General features: G+C 31.1%; 1 protein-coding gene across 11 annotated transcripts in view; it reads left to right on the top strand.

Annotated features, from left to right (window-relative positions):
* Nucleotides 1-26,988, top strand: part of LOC118444761 (venom dipeptidyl peptidase 4) — a 274,804-nt gene that overhangs the window by 170,694 nt on the left and 77,122 nt on the right. For all 11 annotated transcript variants that reach the window (XM_035873339.2, XM_035873345.2, XM_035873340.2 and 8 more), the window contains one exon: nt 24,854-25,073. In XM_035873339.2, coding sequence (XP_035729232.2) covers nt 24,854-25,073 — 220 coding nt within the window. The remainder of the gene's footprint in view (nt 1-24,853; nt 25,074-26,988) is intronic.

Below are 26,988 nucleotides of genomic sequence, written 5' to 3'. Positions count from 1 at the left end.
TATTTGAAAAAAAAAAAAAAAAAAAGATATATATATATATATATTTTTTTTTCGAAGCAATTTCGTACAGAAAACAGACAACTTTCTAACTAATTAATTCTATCATTTAATTTCTCAGCCTTCACATTCAATTATGTATACGACGATATTCGTGAATAATCATTGGATAATTATTTGAACATTTTATTATTTATAACATTTTATTACTTTTTAATATAATATGTTTTCTCTGTTATCTTTCAATATAGCATATAAATTATTCTCATTTATTTTTATTTAATTATATATAAAATTATTTCGCGTATATATACTTGTATGATTTCTTCCTACGTAATTTATCATATTTAAATACAAAATTCAACGTTATTAACTTTCTTTTCCGGCATTTTCATTGTTTTTATATTATTTTCTTTCTTTCTCTCTCTCTCTCTCTCTCTCTCTCTCTCTCTCTCTCTCTCTCTCTCTCTTTTATCTCGTTGGAAAACTAAAATTATAAGATATTGCTCTCTAAAGGATGATTCTATATCTAAAATGTAGAATTTCCGAGGTATTTTCCGTTGTTAAAATCGATAAGAGATCTGAGACTTTTCGTTTGTTTAAAAGCTTTTACAAATAATAGTCTTGATATTTGTTCTTGAAAGGTTTTTTGTCGTATCAAGAAGATAGAAAAGATATGCATTGCGTATCAGGTATTCTTAAGATATCTACTATACACATCGATGCGTTTCACATTTGTCAACATGTGAAATACACAGGCATCGTACATTTATATGACTGTCGGAGAATGATCGATGTACGAATAAAATATTTATTATTGGTGAGAACCAATATGAGAGAAAGAGAGAGAGAGAGAGAGAGAGAGAGAGAGAGAGAGAGAGAGAAGGGCTTGTATATTTTACAATCCTTTCTTTTTACTATATTTCTTTTGATATTCTTTATGCTCAACCAAACAATCGATCTTTCTTGCTTATTTTACATTAGATAAAAAAATAAATGCTTTTTCTTTTTTACATATAAAAAAATATGCAAATTATTAAGTAATACTGTTATGTTTACAATTCTCTTATATGAAACAAATCTCTTATATGGAAAATAATTTGTAATATTGAAACTAATAAATATTAAAAATAATATTATAAATAATATTAAAAATATTAAATATGAAAAGAAATATTAAAAATAATATTATAAATAATATTAAAAACATTAAATATGAAAAGAAATATTAAAAATAATATTATAATTAATATTAAGAATATTAAATATAAAAAAAAAAAATATATTAAAAATAAATATCGACATTATTTTTATAAAATAAACGACGACGAACTATGAAAAAAGAATCATGAATAATTCCTTAACAATTAAGTCTATGTATCGTTACAATAATTGTATAGCTTTTTTTTGTGGTTTTAGGCGGATAAGAGACATTCGAGGAATATAAATATCGATCGCAAAGTCGGGCGAGTATATCGTACTCGATTTTCGAGATATCGTCACGGCATTCCACGTTTCGTCTTTGTTAACGATACCGCAGGAAGGTACACATTTGAATATAAAAAAGTGCCCTCTTTTTTTTTCTTCTTTCTTTTTTTTCTTTTTTTTTTTTTGTACTTTGTAACACGCGTAACAAAGGATGGTAATATATGCATACGTGCGTGCACGGAAAGGGATGAATGTATAATGTAGGATGTAAACGTGATGATAAAAAAGCGAGGCATTCGAACTTGTTGAAAATTCGAGAAGTAATAATTCAATTGAAAGATGAGAAGTCTATAAGATGAAGAAAAAAATATTTAAATAAATAAATAAATAAATATATATATATACACATATAAATATATAAATATAAATAAGAATTTATTCCGTAGATAAAGATTCATTTAAAATGATATAAAATTATGTTTCGATTGATTTCGTGTATAGTTTTTGGGATTACATGGATTAATAATAAAAAGAAAAAACAAGAAAAAAAATTTGCACTTTAGATAAGATTTTTCTCTATTTATTCATTTATTACTGATCTCGAGAGAAAAAACAAAGAAATAATAAAAGAAAAGATAAGAAAAAAAAAAAAGAAAAAAAAAAAGAGAAACAAGAAGGAAAAGAAGAAAACAAAAATTCTGCAAGATCTTCGCTCGTTATTATGAACTATCGAGATAACTAGGAAAGGATAAAGTCAAGTAAGAAAAATTCTCTCTATGATATATGCTTCATCGAACCGTGATAATCGTGATAGATAAGATTTGCGATATCAGTGTCGAATATCGGTTTCACTTGGAAGATCCGACGTTGAACGTATTACCCTTGATACGGTACTCTGCTAACCCTTCAATGAATTCAAATGGATTCCACTATCGCATACGCTTGAAAGCGACTTACCTATTTACATACATACATAATACGAGCTCTTTGTGATTATAAACGGGAACTTTGATTTCATTCGATCGCGATGTACCAATTTCAGAAAGAGAAAGAGGGAGAAAGATAGAAAAAGAGAGAGAGAGAGAGAGAGAGAGAGAGAGAGAGAGAAAGAGAAAGAGAGAGAAAGAAAGAGTTCGAAACACTTCAATGTAGTTATCTTGACCCTTTATTTTTTATCTTATAGGAAGATCGTAGAAATATCGATAAATGTTGAAAGTTCGAACGATAAAAGAGACCTACACTACGGTTGTTATCTTTCAACATTTTGTTTTTACGTTCCTTAAAAGGGTACTTTTCACGTTGATATAAAAGTCGATCGATAAATACGTTTGAGATTTCGATAGAGATTTTTATCGAAGGGGACAAATATCTTCTTTCCTTCCTTCCTTTTTCCGTTTTTCTTTTGAAAGTTGAACACGCAAGAACCTTTTCGATGTTCGATCGTAATTCTTTTCTCTCTTTCTTTTTCATTTCTCTCTCTCTCTCTCTTTTTCTCTTTCTTTCTCTCTTTTTTTCTTTTTCTCTTTAGTTAAAGAGAAGAAATATTTAAAACGCACGAGACATTGCCGCTGGGGAACGATAAACGTTCGAGTAACGAGCTTAAGTCGTTGTATCGGCCGTACCTTCCCGATTAAATTTTCGAGGGAGAAAATTAAATCACACGGAAGGCAACGGGGTTTCCTTCCTTAAGGGGGTTGAGTGTTGAAACTGTCGTGAAAATGGGACGAGTAAAAACTTACTATGATCACCTATAGATAATTTGTTCATTAAATGACAGTAGAGTGTAATACTTTGTATCAAATCATCGTTGAATTTAATATAATGCAATTAATAATTAATTATCTAAGGTGAAAAAGAAAAAACAAAAAAAAAAAAGAAAGAAAAACAAAAGAAATAAAAGAAAAGGAACAAAATTTAAAGAGTAATTATTAAAGATTAATTATATATTAAAGTATAATTGTGTATTAAAGAGTTATTATTAATTATTAACGATTTAATAATCAATTAGAAAATATTATACTGACCGTAGAATAAATCGTAGAAATAAAGTTTAACGTTACGTTATAAATGACATAGTGGGAATTAATAAATGAGCTACAAGAAAATTTTAAGAAGAAAGGTAGAATAATGGGTGGACATTGGCCGTACGTAGAAAAAAAGAAACGTGGGTGAAATAAAAGAAAAGAGGTAGATAGAAAAAGAGAAAAATGTGGATGTAAAAGGTAGAGAAAAAGTGGGCGAAGGCGGAAGAAGCGGAGAGTGGTTTAATTAAATCGATATTAGGCGCAGCCGCAAGCAAGCCTTTCCAGTATCTGCCGGTAGTCTGACAATGTGAAAATTATGCAGAACGAATGCAAATTAGAAGAAACGAATTCGTTCTTCGATTAGCATCGCGAGGAGAAATTCAAGAGAAAGAGAAAAGGAGAAAGAAAGAGAGAGAGAGAGAGAGGAAGAGAGAGAGAGAGAGAGAGAGAGAGAGAGAGAGAGAGAAAGAAGATTCGACTTTGATCGTCACGATGCATCGTTTCGTTTTCAGATTGGTCTTTTCTCATTTTCTCTTTCTTTGTAAGGGACATTTCGTCGACGAGCGGGCGCGAGTGTATGTGTGTGTGTATATGTTTCTCTGTGTGTATAGATGTTTGCATCATCTTTAACGCTTAAGCAGTTAAAGGGAAGGCGCGAAGCAACGCGTGGCAATACGCGAGAGAACTCTACAAGAATTTCATGTTTCCAATGTCGCTTGAATAGTTCTCATCCTTTGAATTGGTCGAATCTTCATTTTCTTTGAAATCTCAAAGCATTAGCAGAGTATTGTTATCTCTGTTTGGGATTCGATCATTCAGTTGATGCAAGCGAAATATTATCATGTTTGTTATATTATATTATTCGTCTTGTATCATAGAAAACGATAATAATAATAATAATAATAATAATAATAATAATAATAATAATAATAATAATCTATAAACAAATATAATAAGAAATATTAACTCTTGATTAATTTTCAAATTGTCTTCTGTTAAATTTTTTGCTTTTCATCCAATTTTTTTTCTCTTTTTTTCTTTTCTTTTTTTTTAATTTATAATGCACGAGTTTTATATATGACATTTACAAATGTTAAATATTTTGTCATCTTATTGCGTTCATATTTTCTAAATCCAAAGAAAAAGGGATGAAAGATAGAAACGTAGAAATTCGAGTAGCTTGGTTAAAGTGGTATATATATATATATATATATATATATATGTATGTATGTATGTATGTAGGTATATGGTTAGAGGTCGAATAGAGCGAGTTTAGTTCGTTGCTGGGTAATTTATTGGGACGGAAATGATTCCATTACCGCACACCAAAATGGGTTATGCCACTTCGGCGCGACTGAAACCAACCAGAACATTCAGAATGCGGTCGCGTACGTGTCTTTTTTGTTCATTAATTTTCACGTTTCCGACAATTTCGAATCTTTGCTTTTTGAGTTTATATAGAGTAAAAGTGAGAATAACTACAAGAGGAAGAACGTGCAAAAAAGAACAAGACGGCTTCTTCTTGTAACATTTTCTCTTATCTTTACCCATTGTCGATAACACTTGAATCGGTTCCTATCTTCGAGCGTGCATCGTGCATGTAAAATTTCTAGCTATCTCATCGTGTTTCAGACAGCTCTTTTAGTGTTCGCATGATGGAAGCCAATCCGTCTTACTTCTTTTTATTTCATCGCGTGATCTCGTCAAATTTAAAAACAATGAACAAGTGATGTCTATCGAACATTTAAAAAATTATTATTAATTTTAAAACTTCATTGATTCAACTCGTTAAGAATCGTATTATTTGATAAATTATAAATAAAATAATAATAATTATTATTGTTGTTGTTATTATTATTTTATTCTACAATTAGTTTTCTTTCGGATTAAAATCGAAATCTTATTTCGACTAGTTTCGATCGGTCTGTCGGCAAATGAAAAACAATGTGATTTTTAAGGCAAAGTACTATCGAGGACAATGGTAGAAGATGTTTCTTGAATGTGAACATAGTAATTGAACCAATTCAAAGACAAAGTAAATTCAATAGAGCATACATTCGTAGTTTAAATGGAATTGTACTTTGAAATAGTGGTGTTCCTTCAATACCAGTTTGACCTGAGAATTTTTCTTTCTTCATCGGATTAATAGTTGTGGTATTTTTGTTCTTTTCCTTTGTTCTTCCCTTTGTTTTTTGAGTTGTGGTATTTTTGTTCTTCCCTTCGTTTTTTGTTTTTTTCCATTTTGACAAGTTTTTTTTTATTCCATGTGACAAGTTTTCGGAAAAATCGAAGAATTAATTTTTTTTACGAAATCCTTTTATAATGTACAAGGATCTATTGTTCAGAGATAGTAAAGTTAATAATGTAGAAAGACGAACGAAGGAACGTTATATTGCGTAAGATAAAATTCGATTTGATCCTTTCTCCCGAACAAGCACAAGTCATCTTCGAAGTAAACCTCAGGATTATGCGGAATCACGTTTCTACGCAATGGCACTTATAAATTTTACAGCAAGTTTATCCCTTTAGTCGAGAACCAAGTGAAGTAACTACTATAGTCATATATATCGCTGCCATTGGGTGGATACACATTGTCCAACAATGTGGGATAGACAATGGTTTTCAATGATATTAATTTACCAAGTATTTAATGTAACACACATACATGCACGCGCACGTTCCTCTATATACATACGTATATATTCATATGTGTGTGTGCGTGTATAATATATATATATATATATATATATGTATATATATATATGTATATATATATATGTATATATATATATATATATATATATATATATATATATATATGTATATATATTCGTTTTATATAAAATGATAAATTATTTTATTTAATAACGAGATAGGTTTTCCGTGTAAAAGAAATTCATTATTACCACAGGGATAGCAATAACAAAAGAGAAAAATAACGAGAACCTGCGATTCCCATATTTTTATGCGGTAGGTAAGTACTAGCGACAAAACGTGTTATTGAAATTTTTCTTTTTCTTTTATTTTTTATGTCCGCTGAGTTTTTCCCTTATAAGTCACGAATAAAAAGAGAGGAGAAAAAATGCTTGTTTCAGTAGCGGAAAACGTGGCGCCAAAACGTCGTGGAAAAATAAAAATACAAATATAAATACAAAAAGCCCCGATCTCTTACGATCTTGTTTGTCCACGTTCATAGGATTTACGATTTCTTTCGCATTCGTCTCTCTCTCTCCCTCTCCCTCTCTCTTTCTCTCTCTCTCTCTCTCTCTCTCTTTGCTTTTATTTTGAAGACGATGATGATAATGACAATGATATATGATTTATGACGTACTTTTCTTAGGATACTATTTTATGATTCTATTTACGATACACTTTACGAATGGAATTGTTTTTTCTTGAAATTCGTCTAGGGTGTGATTTTATCCGACTTTGTATTAAAGAGAAACGATTCAGGAAAACATCGCTCGTAATTTTCCATAATAAAAGAAGAAATCAACGTGTAATGTGAAAAACGAACGAACACAATGTTGATGCGCACGCACTTTTCGCTACAAATGTTCCATGCAAAATATCTTCATTTGTCGCGTTTCCGTCCGTCCGTGAAAACGCGAATGAAAAGCGACGCGTTTGATGAGTTACGCGTCCGCACATACACGCACACAAACACACACACACACACAAACAAAATGAAAAAAAAAACGAAAGTTCGCTTTTCTCTCTATCGAGGTCGACGTTACGGTGTGCGAGTTTTTCACTCGTTATATACATTTTTCTCGTTTTAGCGCTGCGTACTTCGAACTAAAACGAAACAAAAGATGAAGAAAAGGAAGAAGAGAAAAAAAGGAAGAAAAGTAAAAAAAGAGGAAAAAAAAAGGAATTACGGAAGAGAAACAGTGACACCGACGATGGAAATTTTTGACACGTTTCCGTTATTCGTGCTATATGTCATACTTTGACATAAATTATCTTACTATAAAATATAACAATATGATTCTTTTCTTTTTCTTTTTTCCTTTTTAAAAATTGACATATTATAAAATTATAGATTAATCATTACTATTTAATGTTCAATCAATAGCGATTGATCGCGTCATTTCGTTCCTTTCATTAATTTAAACTCGTGCACATTGGCACAAAATTCAAAAGTCGAATGAGTGTGGCGAAGGAAAGAGAACGAACGTGTTCTCAGTTGATTCAAAGATAAAATGATCAAAACGGGTCAACGTTCACGACTTTAGAAAAGATTACTTTAAAAGATTCGCTCTCTGAAAAGTAGTCTATAGAGACTAAGAATAGGGCAAAGGCAATCGTAATCAGATTTTGAGATTTTTCCTTTTACTTGGCAACAATCATTTATCCGTTTTCTTCGTAGCTTTTCTATTGTTATTCGTCGACGAATTTTTCAGAAAATTGTTTTTCCATTTGTTATTAGAAAATTCGATTTTTTCTCTTTCACATTTTTTATCATGTACTTCTATTATTTGTTATTAATAAAATCGATCGATAAGATGAGCGTCTTCGTTTATTCACTCAGCGTAGCGTTTTTTTATTTTATTACTTTTTTTTTTCTTTTTTGAAAAAGCGTCTGATATTTACAAAAGAGGAGAAGGAGGAGAAGAAGATGGAAAGATATGGAGAAACAAATCTCTCGATTTTTGATCAATTTTTCTGGGTCTAATAAAAACGTCTCCGATTTTGATCCGCTTTCTTCGACACAAAGGAAGGAAAGAAATAAGAAATCGTTTTGCGAGAGAACGTCGCATACACCGGAACTATTTGAAAGAGCGAAATCGTTTTCCATAGCGAACTCGATATTCCTATTTTCGAAGGAATCCAGCGAGCATATAGTGCATGAGATATCAAAAAATGTTTCGTTATGAAGTTCTCCTTACGTATTTTTGCGATAGTAAACGAAATGTAAGATATTTTCTTTTTCTTCTTCTTTTTCTTCTTCTTCTTCTTCTTCTTCTTCTTCTTCTTTTTTCTATCTCTTTTTGCAATTTTCTCGTATTTATTCTTCCCTTTGTTAGATTTTCTAATTATCGAAAATGATGATGAAAATGAAAGAGAGCATTCTAAGAGCCTTTTCTTCTCGATAAAATATCGAGCTTTCGTTTCTTCGCTTATCTGAAAATGAAAAGAAAGAATCGATAATGAAAACGTAAAGATGTTCGTAGACGTCGAACAGGCCGACATAAATTATTCCACCATATTTTAGTTCGTAAAGAACTCATCGATCGTGATAGACGTTGGTCCTTTTTTGGAGAAGAAGGTTTGTTCAATTTATTACAAAAGGAAATTCTTTTATCCGAAGCGCGTTAGAATATTGGATCAGTAGATGCAAAGAGACAATGAAATAAGGTGGAACGTTAATCGCGAAAGCAATGTAAGTCGCGTCTAACGTCGACTGTCTTATGTGCAAAAAAAAAAGCAAAAGGAATGGAAATGGGAAAGAAAGAAAGAAAGAAAAAAAAAATTCGGAAAGAACGAGAGAATGAGAAAGGTCGAAAAGCGTTCAGACAAAGTCACTTCAAATAAAAACGGATTCCGTCGCGTAATAAACGTTCTTCGAAACAACGTGATCAAATAAATTCAATTTCGAAGGATTCAATTTCCAAGAAATTATTTCACGCTTATCCTTAATTAATGGAAAAAAAAAAAGGAAAAAAACTTCTTACTTTTATTCAAAAGTTCCATCATTTATCAAACCGAATTTTTATAAATATTATCGCTTTGTAATGTAACGTTTAAAAAGTGAATATACAAACTCGTAGTACTATTATCGCGTTCATAAAATTTCAATGATCTCTTTCGAAAGATAGGAAAAAGAAAAAAAGAAAAAAGAGAGGAGAAAAAATAAAAATGTTGGATGAACTATACTATGGAGACTCTGAAAACAAATTTTTAAGGCTAAACGATCGACGTGCTATTCATCCATAAAATATCTGCATAGAAATAGCTACGATCATGCTTATTTTCGTTTACATACACCTCCTCCCTCCAATATATCGAATAATAAGTAATATCCTTGTTACTCTATCCTGCCTTCTCTTTCTTTTTTTTTTTTGCTTTTTCTTCGATGAAAATACAAGAGAAAAGAATAAAAAGAGAGAGAGAGAGAGAGAGAGAGAGAGAGAGAGAGAGAGAGAGAGAGAGAGGAGTACATTTCAATATCCTAGTCATTGTCGATATTTATAAGGAGACGTCGCGACGCTTTGTCTCGTTGACCTTGTGAATATTCTGACATCCTATGTTAAAGATCGCAATATGAAAGTTTTAATTTAATATTCCTTGTATGCGCGGGTGCCGTCACAAAGACCATTTTACGCTATAAAAGACGACCGATGATGATATTCTTCTGTATTTCTCTTTATGTATAAGTGCTTGGCCACGTATGTATATGGGTTTTCATTTTATCATTGAGATCAACCCTGTTCCCGTTCCTGCATTTTTATAGACCATTTACACATATATCTGTCCTATTTTTTACTTTTTTCTCTTTTTTCTTTTTTACACAAAGGCTATGGCCTTTTATTTCTCTCTCTCTCTCTCTCTCTCTTTCTCTCTCTCTTTCTCTCTCTCTGTCTCTCTCTTTCTTTTCCTCCCTTATTCCTCCGTTTTTCTCTATAAATCAATTCTCGCTGAGGAGTGTTATTTGCGATAGCAAGGCTTTTAAAATACTGACAAAGTTTATATTCAAAAAAAGAGGGAAAAGGAAAGAAAGGGAGAGAGGGGGAGGGAGGGAGAAAGAGAGAGAGAGAGAGAGACAGAGAGAGAGAGAGAGAGAGAGAGATCTATGTGTACACAATAAATAGAGAATATTTCGATGGAAATTTTTTCTCTCCTCTTTTACGATGTGTACTTAATGGTTATTATATATCAAGTTCTTTGACCATACGTATTCATCGTACAGAGATCTTTTTTTTCCCCTTTCCTTCCTCGCCAAATTGTCAATCTGAAATACTTTGCTCTATTCAATATATATATATATATATATATATATATATATATATATACATATGTATGTACTTATTTACCTTTTATTTATTAAACATTCAAAATGATTAATAATTTGATGCTTAGAATTAAAAAAAAAAAAAAAAAGAAAAGAAAAAGAAAAAACAGGACAAGAAGAGAAAAACAAAACAACAGAAAATGAAAGAAAAATAAGAGCTATTACGATTGTGAATCATTAAAAAATTATAAATGATAGATATGATTAAAGAAAGGAAAAGTAAAAAAAATGGTGAAAGTAGAAGAATGAAAAGATGTATAAAAGTGTGAAAGACAAGAATGATAAATGTGTCTTCGTTAAATGGTTCTCCTCCGTGAGGCATTCGTTATCGTGGTCCGTAACTAAACCTCTCGATACTGGTTTCAGTGTATTTCGCACTATGTATAGCATCCTCTCTATCTCCATGGTAGAATAGCCGCGCAATTAGCCGACTGTCGCTTTAATAAGGATTTGTGCGATGCGTTAAGGTAAACCGAAGTCTGACTGTTTACCAGCAAACAAGTAGACATTCTCTCTCTCTCTCACTCTCTCTCTCTCTCTCTCTCTCTCTCTCGCTTCTTCTCCCTCTCTGTATCTGTCTTTCTCATCTGATACCCATGTTTGTGATTGTCGATCCTACGAATTATAACACCTACATGCGAGATCCTCTAGAATAAAGACGTTTAAATGACAATCAATATTAGTTTACATGATTTTCTTCAATAAAAAATTAATATCATAAGTTAATTTGAAAAAAAAAAAATATATATATATATATATCATGCATTAGAAATATATTAATGGACGATTAAATTGTGAATTTAACATTTAAGATAATATGAATGTTTGAAGGTTTTAAATTAGATGTGGCGAGATAATTTTTTTGCTTGCGTATACCTTAAAAAAGAAAAAAAGAAAAAAGGAAAGAAAAAAAATATTTTCATACGAAATTTTTATTTTTATCGTTGGTAAGAAATATGTCAAGTGAATTTCGAATAAAAAGAAAAGAAAAAGATGTTCATCAGTTGAAAGATGTTTAACGTTTTAAAATTATATATAAAACGTTAATATGCAATAATCTAAATTACATATTGATATAGATATACTTAGTGAGATTAATGATCTCGGTACTTTTGGTATTATCGTTTCTCGAGAAGAAACACACGAACTGGTATGTTCGTCAACGATAATCCGAAACTCGTTGAGGGGCTCTCTCGTACGTAGTTGCAGGAAACAGGCATTTACGAAGTAATGTATGCATTGGTAGCTGTTGAATATTTCGTGCGCTTCACTCGTAAGGGAAAATATTTGGGGTAAATGGAAGAGACGAGAGGAAAGTGATAGATATGTACACCAGGATCATCATTTATTTTCCGGCATTATTGCGGCACCGTTGCAGAATTTTCCTCTAGTATAACGTATGAATACTAGAAGTATATATGCGTATGCGTATAAGGTATTGGAATGTGTACGAATGTAAGTGTAGAGCCACGGAGTTTCTTCCTGTATCGGAGAGTGTTTCATTAAATACGCGAAAACCAATTTGGACGTATCCCAAAATTCAATGGAGTTTCGTTCAATGTGTTGTACGAAGAATGCGTATATCTATCGATATATATATATATATATATATATATATATATATATATATTTGTGTATGTGTGTATATGTGTAATGTGTGCGTGTTTCTAATGTTTTCATTTTCTTTTTATGCATATACATAGACAGATATTATGCGAATAATTTGAGATAACAAAGAGATCGATGATTTTCAATTTTTCGTAAAATCTCAATTAGTACGTCATTTTGTCATCGAAGATAATAACGATTATTGTATCTCAGCATAAAGTTTTCTCGTTAATAATCGAAAGAATACAATAAGACGATTAGAACTAACATTGTATTTCTTTCTTATAAATTATAATTTACGATCGTATGAGAAGCAAGTGGGAAATTATATAACTGATTGAACGAAAGAGTTTAACGGAAGAAACGAAAGAAAGTAGGGGGAAAATACACACTGAATGGACAATAAGTCTTGAAGAATTTATCATGGAAGCGTAGAGAAGTTTTCCATTCGACGGGAATAAAAAGTATCTCTTTCGCTATGGTTAAAAGTTGAAGAAAGTTGGCGATCGAGGTCGAACGGAGGCAGTAGCAAGGAAGATGTATAAGTACCGTACGAGAAAGAGAAAGAGAACGAGAAAGAAAGAAAGAAAGAAAGAAAGAAAGAAAAAAAAAGAAAAAAAGGGTGAAGAGAGAAAAGAAAGAAGCATTTGCAAGATAGGACGATGTTTGATCGATCATACGTATTGAAACTCAAAGTAGGTGGGAAGAGTAGAAGGTAGAAAGAGAGAGAGAGAGAGAGAGAGAGAGAGAGAGAACGAGACAAAGTGTGTGAGAAGAGAAGAGAAGAGGAGAGGATAGGATAGGATAGGATAGGAGAGGAGAAAAAAGTGTGTCTTTCTTTCGTCTCTTTGTGCCGTTGACCCAATTCTGCCCGTTCAATTCGCGACACAGGAAATGGGGTTGCATTCGAAAAGGCATCGCACCATTGGTTCATCCATGATTCGCGTTCGGATCAGTCCCGGACTATGGATAAGTTTTTTCCTTCTCTATTTCCCTCTCGTTTACTCTTATACCTTCTATCATCCACCACCTACAACCCTATCCTTCCATTTCTATTCTCCTTTCTTGTGCTTTACGCGCGGCTCCCCTTTCAGAAATTTCTCTCCCGTTATTTCAATGCTATTCCTGAAATCACGTTCCTCAGATGTCGGAAATGTCGTCGAGTCGTTCTACTGTTTCTCAATATACCAAAGGATCACATCGGGAGAATCTTGTCGATCGTTTTGATCTTATTAATTTAGGATCATATATATATATGTGTACGTATGTATGTATGTACTTTGGGAAGAATCCTTCAAATGTATAAGATATATCGTTAATGAAATAATTGTTTAATTAAATATAATCTATTACTTTTGATTAATTTAAATATCATTTTTAGATAAACTTAAATAAATTTTTTATCGATCGATTAATGATATTACAATATGTATTAAATGTAGTATGTGTTAAGTGAACGAAACTTTTCAACATAATTCATATAAAAGTTTAATGTTGAACTTTGGATTTGTTACAAACTTTTTAAGATTCTCTCTCTCTTTCTCTCTCTCTCTCTCTTTATTTTTTTTTCTATATCCAGATTTTGTGATTTTGTCTAATAACAATTTGAAATTCGATGAAAAATATTATATGCATGTATATATGTTTTGTATATACGGAATATATATATATATAAATATATATTTGTAAATGCGGATTTTATTGGCTTGTAGGTTGGCGCGTAGAAAGAACGAATACTTTTCTGATAAGAGAGACAAAGAAGTTTGTGAATCGCAACACTTCAAGATGTAATCAGTTTCTAGTACAGAGCAACAATACGGTAAAACATTCAAGCCGACACGCTGGCGCATACACGCATACGAAAATACGCGTTGTAAATCTCCATGGCGGACAATGCGCTTACTACTCTCCTTTCCTTTCTACTCATACCCTTCTATAACTTACTCTCTCTCCCTTTCTCTCTCTCTCTCTCTCTATCTATCTCTCTCTCTCTCTCTCTGTCTCTCGCCCTCTCTCTCTCCCCTTTCTGTTTCTCTTTTTCTCTTTTGTAGAATACTCTCACCATTGCATCCCCTTGTATTTCGTTACCGGATTTTAGCGGTCTGTCAAGGACACTGAATTATTTTCCTCGCTGCAAGTCATCCCGCAAAGTATGCAAACCTTATTTGCAAGCTACGCTCCGTGCATTTCTACTTTGAGATCCAAAAATGCCGCAGGCATAGAGCACTGAAGTAAAAGATAGAGAGATGGAGAAATAGATAGATAAATAGATGGTTAGGAAGAAAGAGTTAGGGAGAGAGGGAGAAACAGAGAAAGAGAGAGAAAGAGAGAGAGAGAGAGAGAGAGAGAGAGAAAGAGGGAGAGAGAGAGAGAGAGAAAGAGAGAGAGAGAGAGAGAAAGAGAGAGTAATTTATACAGATAAAACAAGAAAGACGGCACATTTAAAAAAATCTGCACTATAATTATGTATTAGCGTTGCCAACAATTCCTTTCGGAATTATTTAATTTGAAGGAGTAATAAATTAAAATTGAAATTACATTTTTATATCTTCTTTTATATATATATATATATATATATATATATATATATATATGTGTGACAAATGGATTTGTAATTATATAGGTATTTATATATGCAATTTTGAGATTGGATAGTAATTCCCTTCTTCTCGCTCGCCCCCTCTTTCTCTTTCTCCATTATATTTATATTTTATTAAACTACATGTATAGGATTTTATGAAATAAATTTATTTAAATCGTTCTATTCGATATAAAAATATTGTGATTGATTTTCTTTACTTTTCTTTCTTTTCGTTGTTTTTTTTTTTTTTTGTCTTTTTCTTTCTTTTTTAATATCGTCTAACAAACAAAAGTTATGTAAAACAGAATAAAACGATAGATATGAGAGCTGTATTAAAACTGTCATTTCTCTTTCTCTGTTCTATTTATCTATTTACCTCTATCTTTCCCATTTTCCCTTCTCTTTCTTCTTCTCGTATCCTGTAGATATGCGAGCAGCTTACATACCAACATTATATACATAATAATCCACGACGGTGTGCTTATATTAAGTTTCTGCCAACAATTCGCTTGGCCCCAACATGAGACAGTTATTGTGCAGCGTGTAGTGGAATTATGCTGTACACCATGTATATTGACCGAGAAGTCGGTTATCCCAGTCCGTCAGTTTTCGTTGTAGTAAACGTCAAGGTTTCTACGCTCGAATGAAAGAGATACATAAACCGAGTAAAATCACCGGATTGAGAAAAAATAAGAAGAAGTGATATATTTGCATGACAAGCGTGAAAAGTTCGCGAAAAAATATTTTATTATTAATTCAAAATTCATTTAATAATTAGTATAATTCTTTTTTTTTCTTCTTTTTTTTTTTTTTTTTTTTTTTTTTCTTTACTCGAATATAAAAAGAAGAAGATAAAAATTTTAACCGTCATATCTTGTTATCTTTTCTTTTCTTTTCTTTTCTTTTATTTATTTATTTATTTTCTTTTTTCCTTTTTATAACAAACTTGCACCTGATAGTAATAAAACTGTATACAAATAATATTATATTTCGAGTAATCTATCTAACAAATAACGAATTTACTTACAAGGATTTTGTAAAATTCTGTATATTAATTATTTACGGTGGGATAATTTTCGTTCAATATTTTCAAAAAATAAAAATAATCGGGGCATTAAGTTACGAAAGAATTAGGAGATAAAAGGGATGACAAATTTTCAGATGTTAAGCGAAGCGCGGTTTATAACTTTCATCCACTTTCGGTTGAACTCATTTCTGCGTGTTTCTCATGACCGTGGAGGTAAGGTAGGAGACCATCGAATAAGGTCGCTTCGGGATGGGTTATCAGAGCTGCCGCCGGTCAAAACAGTAAAATCCCGTTGGATTAACAGGCGGAAAACTTTCGTTGGATGATATCCCCGGCGCAAATTACCAGGAGAGTGGAAAGCCGTGGGCTAACGTGCGGTTAATAGCAGTCTAATTATCCCAGATTATATGTTCGCGTCGTCGATGATAAGTTAATGTCGTCGCGAGCCGTAACGATGATCGTACTTATGTTTACATCCTTTGATTAGTGTCATTCAACCGTTTATTTTATTATTATTTTATTATAATTTTTCCCCTTCAAAATAAGACGATCGGAAATCCATAAAGTTTCATAATAACGATTAATTGATTTTAAATTGAATTTCTATTAAAATCGGATTAAACTAATATCGGCTTTATATGAGTAGAAAATTTTGTTCTTTAGTTTCGATAAGAAAAGTATAAGTGAACAAAAAAAAAAAAAATTAAAAACAAAAATACAATTATTGTACTTTGTTGTCGTAATTAAAAAAAAAGAAAAAAGAAAAAAAAGAATTAATATTATTCAATATATTCGATTTCATATATACCTATAAATTAATCTTTCAATGGTAATAGTAATCTTATCAGTCGAGAAGAATTTTTATCGTAGTAAGTTTATGAGGTGCCATAAAACTGATTAAATGACAATGTTAAAGTGGATTTGAACTTAGATTAACCTTTCGTCTTTCTCTTTCTCAAAAAAGACACATTGACCGCAGAGTCAAACAAGGTACTCGTAAATGCATTTTCGTTGTAGTTCGCTATAGTTAACATGTACGTGGAATTTTTTATTAGGCGCATTTTCGGCCACAAACTTCGCTTCCCTCTTTGGGTAAATTCGGAATTCTGCGGTATTCTGGAAACTCATAGTAAATTTCCTCTCTCTTTTTATTCTTTTGTTTCTCCCCTTTTCTTTAATATATACACGCAATAAGCTCATTAGTAACTATATTATTCATGTATGGATAGTACATTGAAGCGTGAATATTCGTGCGAGTTAATTTAAGCTTTCCAATATTTCATGAATGTATTATTTGGACAAAATCCTTATTATTTTGTAATACATTATCATATAAGGAATAATTTTTTCTAACTGTGACATTATGAATGAAACAGTTAATTTTTGATTATTTAATTTTCAACGCGAATCATTATTATTATTTTTTCTTTCCTTTTTCCTTTATATTAATTCTATTAATTCGCTTTCAGTTATTTTCTTTTTTTTTTTTTTCTTTTTTTTATTCATACGAATATATTGCTTCAAACGAATTTATAGTATTGTTCGAGAATTTTTCTCGATTTGTTTGATGGTAAAAATATTTCGCATTTGAATCGAGTTATTGATTATTTATGCAATTATATCATGAACATTGAAATGAGAAAGCTTTTTCATTTCTATATTAATAATTTAGCAGATATTTTAATGGTATTCTCGTGATAATTTATTCATTAAAAATAATTAATTGATCAATATGTTTCTTGCGCCAACGTGTAACAAAAGATTACGACAATCTATTTCAACCAATTGCATGATTGGTCACGTTCGCTTCCTGTTTTTGTTCTCTCTCTCTCTCTCTCTCTCTCTCTCTCTCTCTCTTTCTTCCTTTCTCGCCACCTGCACATAGTAATCACAACGAGCTATTTCATTCCACGATAAAACTCATCGAGAATTGGTTAATTTCGAAAATCGAATTATAAATTGAAAATTTGTTCTATTTGTAGAACTTTACGTAATAACAGTTGCAATAAATATCATAAAAATTGATTTTTCATTTTCTATTAGATTATAAAGTGAGATGATAATAATTTGAGATTGCGTATATGGTAAAGTTATCATTAACGTGAAATAAATCATATTGAATAATGAAACTTCAATTTTAAGTTTAATACGCTTTTCCTATTATTAAGATATTCATAATTCTTATATGAATACCAACAATCGACAATGTTAGAAACTAAAAACAAATAATAGATTCGTGTTGCTTCATTACGTGAGAGTTGATACTACACCTCGCTATAAACGGAATAACGGAAGACCACATAAATGCTTCACTATTCACATAGTTGCAATGTTTACCACACCTATATATGTAACTTTCGAAATCAACACCTACGTATTCCGCTTAAATGTTTCGACACGTTATTTTCAAAGTTTTCTACAGAAATTCCAGTAGAAAGCATTGTATATGTATTTATGTACTTATGTATGAATCCATGATTTTCGTATACATTGTATATATGTATATATATATATATATATATATATATATATATATATATATATTTAGTTGCATGAAAACTTCTTTCTTTTATTTATATTTTCCTCTTGTCTTGATTTACGAAATATCATACGCATTCTCTTTTAATTTAATACGACATCTATTCACGTGCATACTATGAACTTATATCTTTTTATTTTATTTTAACAATGATATATATATATATATATATATATATATATATATATGTACATATATAAATTTGACTTTTATGTTGAAGAATAATGGATAAATAGTATATCAAAACGAATGTTAGTATAGCGTAACGAATATCTATATTTCATTTCGAATTCAAAGTAATGAATGATCGCTCAAGTTTAGTTATTATTAATTAAAAATTAATAAACCGAAGATAAAAATATAATGAGACATGTAATTTATTGAACGTGGAATATCTTTAAATACATGTTATTTAGTATCTGCTAGAATTTCAAATATATTTTGATAACTAAGACAGTTTTCTATATCGGAGATTTAAATTTTTTACATTTTGGATATCGGTTATCCAGAGTTTGAACCGAATCAATGGTGAAATTCTACCTAAAATTTTACGTTAGATTGTCAGAGAGCATTTTTTTTTTGTTGGTTCCATGTCCATCCTGATATTTTTTATATTATTTTTTAGTGTTGCTCACGTTGTACAGTGAGGTTTATTCTCTTTCTCTCTCTCTCTGTCTCTCTATCTCTCTATCTCAAAAAATGTTGAACTTCTTTTAATTTTTTTCTCTTTAAAAAATAATCCAATAAATTAATAATTTGTATTATTTCATTCTGATATATTTTCAATAATTCTTATGTATTTAATTAATTCAATCGGATTTATTAATATTAAGACAATCGAACGTTATAACGAATTTTCTCCATATAATTCGCGAACAGTTTGATCATGTGACGTATTTTATTATAGGTATATATCTACTATCTGATCGATCTGTACCTACTTAAGAGTTATATAGTCGTAAATTGGTAAAGTTTGGAGGTGGATATGTGATTTTCATACAAAAGACCCAGGAAATTAGTCTTACTTTCAAAGGTAAACTATACCGTTAAAATGGCTTACTATGTTTTCCTCGTTATTGTCTTCTCTCTCTCTCTCTCTCTCTCTCTCTCTCTCTCTTTCTCTCTCTTTCTCTCTCCCTCTTTCTCTCTCTCTCTCTCTCTCTCTCTCTCTTTCTCTCTCTCTCTCTCTCTCTCTCTCTCTATTTCCCATATGTTTACGATCATCATTGATATTTTTTTTTTAATTGAAATTATAAAAAAGTATATTAATAATAGTAATTTATTATATATATAAAATAATAATATTATTATGTATAATATAAATAATACAAATATAATTTGATAAAGTAAATGGATATATTAAATAAAATGTTGATATTATTAACATAAATAACAATCATGTGCATGTCTTTCGAACTCTTTTCCTCGTCCTCTGTCTCCCTCTTTCTCTCTCTCTCTCTCTCTCTCTCTCTCTCCCTCTCTCTCTCTCTTTCTCCCTTTTAAGTTATAAAACACAGGTTCGTTCCACTTCTCCACTCTCATTTAACTTTACGTGGAGTAAATGAGCAATTCGAACGCAATAAAAAAGTTGCATCCTCTCGGCGTATAACTTTTAGATGAGGACGAGTTGAAGGAAGAGATAGATCGATAGAAAAAGTAAGAGAAACGATGACGAGGAATAGAAGAAAGAAAAGGGGAAGGAGAGAGAAGCGGTTAAACTAGAAGATAGAATAGGAGAAATCGAAAAGAAATTAAAGCAACTGCTACGAAAAAGAGAGAGAAAGAGAAAGAGAGAGAAAGAGAAAGAGAGAGAGAGAAAGAGGAACAGAGAGACAAGTTGAGGAATGGAGTTGGTGGAGAGAGAGAGAGAGAGAGAGAGAGAGAGAGAGAGAGAGAGAGAGAGAAAGTAAAAATATGTTCAATCCAATCTAACTTGAACGATTGGCTCGGTGAAACTGTATCGACCTTGGTTGCTTCGATAAACGATAAATTATTTCGATTTTCTTGCACGACAATCTGGATGAAAAATAGTTTTCCTGTAGCTTAATGCAATTCTACATCTTCTATAAGCTTGACTGACTCTTAAATTTATCCTTGCTGTCATGATAACGACGAATATTGAATTAATGTTTTATCGTGTTAAAAGATTCATTGAAAAGTCACCAGAGAGAGAGAGAGAGAGAGAGAGAGAAATTATTCGTATTGAAATAACCTATGCATAAAGAGTTCAAAATTTTGGCCTATCCAAAAAGATATTAAAAGCATGAAAAAGGGCTTTAATTGAAATAAAGTTATAATATTTAATCTCTCGTAATAGAATTATATAATTTGTATGTTTATTTCAAGTATATATATCATAATTATGATTTATCTTAATTTTCATTTCGATCAATTTAATTTGCTAACGCAAATTGAATTTTTCTTCGATGTTTTATATTGAACAAATTTAGCAATGTACTATTTGATTATTTACTAATTTTTATTTATTAATTTTCAACAAATACGATGTGTAAATACTTAGAGAAAAAAAAACAGAAGAGAATTTAACTCTCAAGTTAATAATTAATTTATTTTCATTTTATTATCAAATTAAACGAAAGCAAGGAAGACAAATAATAGTAAAAGCTTATAAAAACTGTTTCTCCGTGTTAGTAATACTAACAGTTTAACAGATAAAAGTACTTTGGGATTAAACGTAAGCTCGTAAACGACGCGAACTTACTGTATTACTAAATTCATGTTGCAATGTTTACACATACGTAACATACGCTTTGATACCCGCGTAAATGTGCAGACATAACTTTTGAGTTTATTCGATATCTGTTATCACTTAGAAACGATTAAGACCATTTTATTTCTATTTTCTATTTTCCGAAGATTTGAATCGATTTAATCGTTTGGTACAATGATATATCCTGAAAAAATGAAATACATTTATGATAATTAAATATTTACACTTGATTAAATTTCGTTCGTGCAATTAATGAAAATGTTAATTAATTGAATGAACGTAGAATATGTCATTATTTGCGATTGATATATAAATTGAAAAAAATGTATTGACAGAATATGTATTCTCAGGAAACTGAACGATATGAGATCGAATTATAAATATGTTATGATAAATATTTCATAATAAATTAATCTTATAATTGAAATATTTTTTGTTTTTTTGTTTTTTGTTTTTTTTTGTTTTTTTTGTTTTTTTTTTTCTTTAAAATACGAATAGATATAATTGCCATCGTCGTAATCATAATTCGATAAAAATATCGTAGAATGTATAAATATCAAAGTATATATGTATGTAATATTTATTTTCTTTTTGATCTATGTAGTCAGTGATCCAAAGGGAACGATATCAATAATTTGAAATGTAAAATACTGTCGGAATTTGAAAGAAGCGGCAGGCGGTATGTATATTACAAAGTCAGATTCGAATATAAAATATCAATCTAGTTCTCCCAGACGGTGAAGTCGATTTAATCCACAACTCGAAGTAGCAAGAGAGACTATAAATAAATTTTACACACGGCCGAAGAGCTCGTAAATCAGATGGTCTGCTCTCCAATACGTTCCATCGGATACACATCGCGACGGTCCCGTATAGGCTTTTCGGTATTCGACTTATCGACGAAAATGAGCGCGTAAATTCAATAAATTTCCTTATAAATTATTATTAGTATTAAATAAGAATGCTATTAAGAAATCGAAGATCTATACCGTCACGTATTGATCTTCTTACGTATATAGAAATAGTTAATATAAATAATATTTTACGATACAATATGAGATTATAAAGATAATAAAATATCCAAAGATAAATTAATATAAGAGAATTGAAAATATAATAGGAAATAGTTAAAATAAAATAAATATTTTATATATGAATTTTTTTTTTTAGTATGATTTCTAGAAATAAACTATAAGAATTTCTAAAACAGTGTGTGTGTGTGTGTGTGAGGGTGTGTGCGTGTGTGTATGTGTGTGTGTGTGTGTGTGTGTGTGTGAGGGTGTGTGTATGTACATATATATATAATTTAAATAAAATCAAATATAAATAGCTTTTAATTGTGAATGTTAAATTTTGTTCAAAAAAATGTTTATGACATATATCTTTTTTATCAGGGACATTAACGTTTTAAACATTTTTATCAAATCGATGTAGAAAAGCTAGATAAGTACGATAACTTTTAAAGACACTCGTTGAAATATCGTCGAGCGATCTACTGTGAACCAATAGAAATACGGAAGTGCACGGTAAAATTATTTATTGTTATGATTGTTTGCCACTTATCGTATAAGGTTGATCGTAACAGATATCCAAGAACAATTTATAACTTGGTTTTTTGGTGATATCCTTGCTAACACTCACCCCTTGGGTGCGGCAACCAATCGAAACAACATTAATGGAATGTAATAAATATCTCCTTTCATGGTTCTCTTGTTCTTCCGCGTTTTCGAACCGTAAAATTTCTAATATATCTCTTTCTCCCCTTACACTAACCAATTATCTCGAAAAGATCTTATATTTTCAGGATAAAAGTTCTTCGTTTAACACAATAACACAATTATGAAATAATTATGTCTTCCATCTTCATGATCTAATAATACTATTATTATATAAAAATTGCAATTTAAATATTATCGTCGTCATTGTAATTTATCATTTCCATTAATCAACGAAAAAAAAGGAATTCCAAATTTTACGTAGGTAGGTCTACTAGGTAGATATTTTAAATTGACGGTGTAAAAAAAAAAGAAAAAGAAAAAAAGAAAAAAAAAGAAAAAGAAGACTAGAGTAAGCAAAATTTTGTGAGAAGAGAAAAATTTACAGGAATGAATAGAAAATTCTGTTGATTCAGCGAAGGAAGTATTATCCATCGAGCGCACGCAAACCTTCAGAAACATTTATATTAGATTTAATCAGACAAAATGCTCGAATTGATTTTGAGTTTAAGAAGAAACCGTTTGTAAGCAATTTGTTGGAAGAATGAAGCTGATAGTTTTTCGAAGAAACGATGAAATTTCATTTCGATAAAGAAAGATTTATAAATATAAAATTGCCGATTGGTGATCCCACGCGAAAGTAGCCTCATCTCGGTTCTATTATTTTCTTGGAAATCCAATTCACGATAAGATTCGTTGTTCACCATGTGCGAGACTAAGGTTCCTACCATTTTATACATATATATATATATATATATATATATATATATATATATATAGATATATATATATATAAATATACACACACACACACTTATGTCTTATCGAAACCACATTCTATCATAGACGATAGTTAGATGGATCTATATAATATCATAGACGATTCAACGATTCGGAAAAGGTGCGAGTGAAGGAAAATCTTTAATATATAGGAAGAACAGTTATCTCTAAATTCGAAGAACAATTTCACGAGCTTCGGAAATTATTTCGACTGACCTCTGACTTTTATTTTTTTGTTTTTCCTTTCTTACATCTCTTTCTCTCTCTTTCTCTCTCTATCTCTCTCTCTCTCTTTCTACATATCTTTCTATATATCTCTCATATTTTTCTATATATCTCTTTCTCTTTCTTTTTTCCTTTCTTTCTTTTCTTTTATTACTTAAAAATTTTACTTTATTGAAAAGTCCCTCAGATATATTTCTTCTCGATTTTCTCCTTGATATTTCCGGTTAATAGAAAATTGCTAGCTTTTATTTCAGACAATGATATTGGGTTAACCTTAAACGTCGATGAATTCAATGAAGCTTGACCTTACTCTTTCTCTCTTTTTTTGTCTCTCTCTCTCTCTCTCCCTCTCTCTCTCTCTCTCTCTCTCTTTCTCTCTCTCTCTCTCTCAAATTACGAGTTTTTTAAATATTCCAATTATTGTTCGGTCATTGAAGAAATTTTAAAAAGGATAATAGAAAATAATCATGATTGCAAGATATAACGATAAATAAAAATCTTTTAACTAGAAATAATTTTATTCAGAGACAGATTATTTAATGAATCTATAATATTAAGTTTTTAAACTATACGTCCTTTATCTTTCTTATCCATTATACTTTCCTCCAGTTTCACCTTTCTTAATTACTTACCCCTATATATTCAACTTTAACGAAGTTGGATAAAATAAAGAGAGAGAGAGAGAGAGAGAGAGAGAGAGAGAGAGAGAGAGAGAGAGAGAGAGAAAGAAAGAGAGAAGAAAAAGTTTATGATGCGCGAAATTACAGATTTGCCGAAAGATAAAAGTTTTGGAAAGATTTCTATCGTCAAATTGCAATCTAATATTATTTCTACTTATAACTAATATTCATTTTATTCAATTTTACGTACATACGTTTGCAAACTTTTACCATTTAAAATTGGTTAAATCAGTATCACTTAGGAACTGAGTTAAAACAATTTGTCTTTTAAATTGATCGCCGTGCCTTGACTCAAAACGTTTCACGAAATACCATGGAAAAAAGTGTAAAATTTGGATTAAAGAAATAAAATAGAAAAAAAGGGAACAAATAAAATATAAAAAAAAAAAGATCGGAAAAAAGAAAGAAAGAAAGAAAGAAAGAAAGAAAAAGAGATACGAATACATATAGCTGAGAATTTTAGGATAACATTTTATCACAGAGCACGCGTTTTATCGTTGCAGGATCTAATGACGAAGAACAAGCGGACAAATTGGCGTCGGCTGTTGGCAGGCGGCTTGGTAGCCATTGTCGCATTGGCCTTGGTCGTAGCCGCAGCAATTCTTTTGACCGGTAGTCCAGATAGCTCGACATCAAGAACGACAAGCGCGCCTGGCATTTCCCTCGAAGAATGGCTCGCCGGTTCGTTATCTCCCAAGAGCTTCAACGCGACCTGGCTCAGCGGTAAGTGTTTCGCACTTTCAATTGTCTTAAACCGAGACAAATGTTCTTTCCTTTCCTATCCTTATACGACAAAAGCTTTCCTACTGAGATTAGCCAGCCGAATTATCTTTCGCGTCAGCGTACCATCAAAATGAAGAGATGGAGCAGTATGGAGGGTATGACGGTGAAAACATTTTCTTTCCTTTTCGACAATTGTGATAGAGTAGATGGAATAAGTAAAAGCTATTATGATGAGTTTGTTATCGTCTGAATATGGAAATGAGTAAATTTATCAAAGTCGGAATCTCTTATATCAAATGTGGAGATATACATATGTATTTATCATTGACTTTATATTCGATTGTTTGATTTATGTTACATGTTATATTACGTATATCATATATATTAAAAGAATATATAAATGAACAAAATTAAAAAAAAAAAGAAAAAAAAAATAGAAAAAATAGAAAAAATGTATAATAATCAGATATTGTTCGATCACATAACATTTCAATCAGTGAAATTCAGATTTTAGATATTTCCAATTCAGCATGTACAATGACATTCGAAGAGTATAAAATATTGTACCACCAAATGGTAGTTGAAAATTTAATAGACCCACGTAAATCGTTAAAAAGCAGAACAAGCCCGCATTGGTAAGGTGTTCACGTTTTTTCTTTTTCATTTATTTTTTTATTTATTTTTTATTTTTATTTCCTTTACGTATGCTGTTCCTACCGAATAAAGGTAGCTAGATAGTGGTTTAGTAACTCTAAAGAAGAAGACACAGAAAAATCGCAGGTCTCGCTATTCGACGAGCGAGAAAACAAGATAGGTCGATACAATTACCGTAGCGAACTCGAAATAATGCCCAGCAATTTTCTACTGTCCAGATCTGTTCTCTCTCTCTTTCTCTCTCTCTCTCTTTCTCTCTTTCTCTTCTTTCTCTCCTGGGGACGGCTTTTAAAAATTAACAGAAATAACGACTACGTTCGTTTCGGGTATTCGTGAAGCTTTGAGGAAATGAACTCTGCTAGTGGTGTCACTTTAAAAACCATCGGACTAAGACCGACGAATGCGGGAAGTGAAGAAAGAGGAGAGTTGAGTGCAGAGAAATGAGAAAGGAAAGAAAAAACGAAAAGGAATGAGAGGAGCAAGGAGAAGAAGTAGAAGAAAAGGAAGAGAAAGAGAAAGAAAAAGAAGAAGAAGAAGAAGAAGAGGAAGAAGAAGAATTAAAAATAAAAATAAAAAGCGTCGCAGAGTGCTTTGAGTCGGTGATGGTAGTGGTGGTGGCTGTGGTTGTGCTGCTAGCAATTCGACTAGACGAGAAGAGAGCGAGAAAGGTGTACTCTATGCCGGTAATTATAGTGGTTGATGAGAGTTTCACGCTAGGCTGAACCACAGCCGCCATCTACTCCGCACCAAATTAAGGTAACTCAGTGCGCGGTTGACTCCATATGCGTTTACCGATAAACCCTGCTGGAGCCTCTACTACCGACATCCGCACAATATATTTCTAGCGCGTTAATGCAATTCAAGTTCTCTCTCTCTCTCTCTCTCTCTTTCTCTATCTCTTTTTCGATATCTCTCTCTCTCTCTCTCTCTCTTTTTATTGCTTCCTCTATCCTATTTCTATCTCGTCTTACTAAAAGCTCGACAACTACGGTTCAGATATGTCCTTTTGTGGGATTCCCGAGTGATTTCTTGTAAGGGGTAGACCAAAACTTGCCCTTTCTGGAGTTAGGGTGTCCTGAATGAAACAAGGACGATTTGTCTTTTGGTAAGTTAATCTTTCGATGGATGTCAACGGAGCGTATGTTTGTTGTGTGTATGTATGCGTATCTATATGTTGGATTTGTTAGACGACACGAATCAATTTAATACCTGCCATGAAAATCGAATAAAAGGATTTTAGTTGTTATTGGTCGTGATTAAG

Source organism: Vespa mandarinia, chromosome 10 (assembly GCF_050613455.1).
Source record: "Vespa mandarinia isolate Hongniang chromosome 10, ASM5061345v1, whole genome shotgun sequence".
NCBI classification, from domain to species: Eukaryota; Metazoa; Arthropoda; class Insecta; order Hymenoptera; family Vespidae; genus Vespa; species Vespa mandarinia.
Note: the sequence above shows the minus strand (reverse complement) of the source record. Positions and strands in the feature narration are given on the sequence as shown.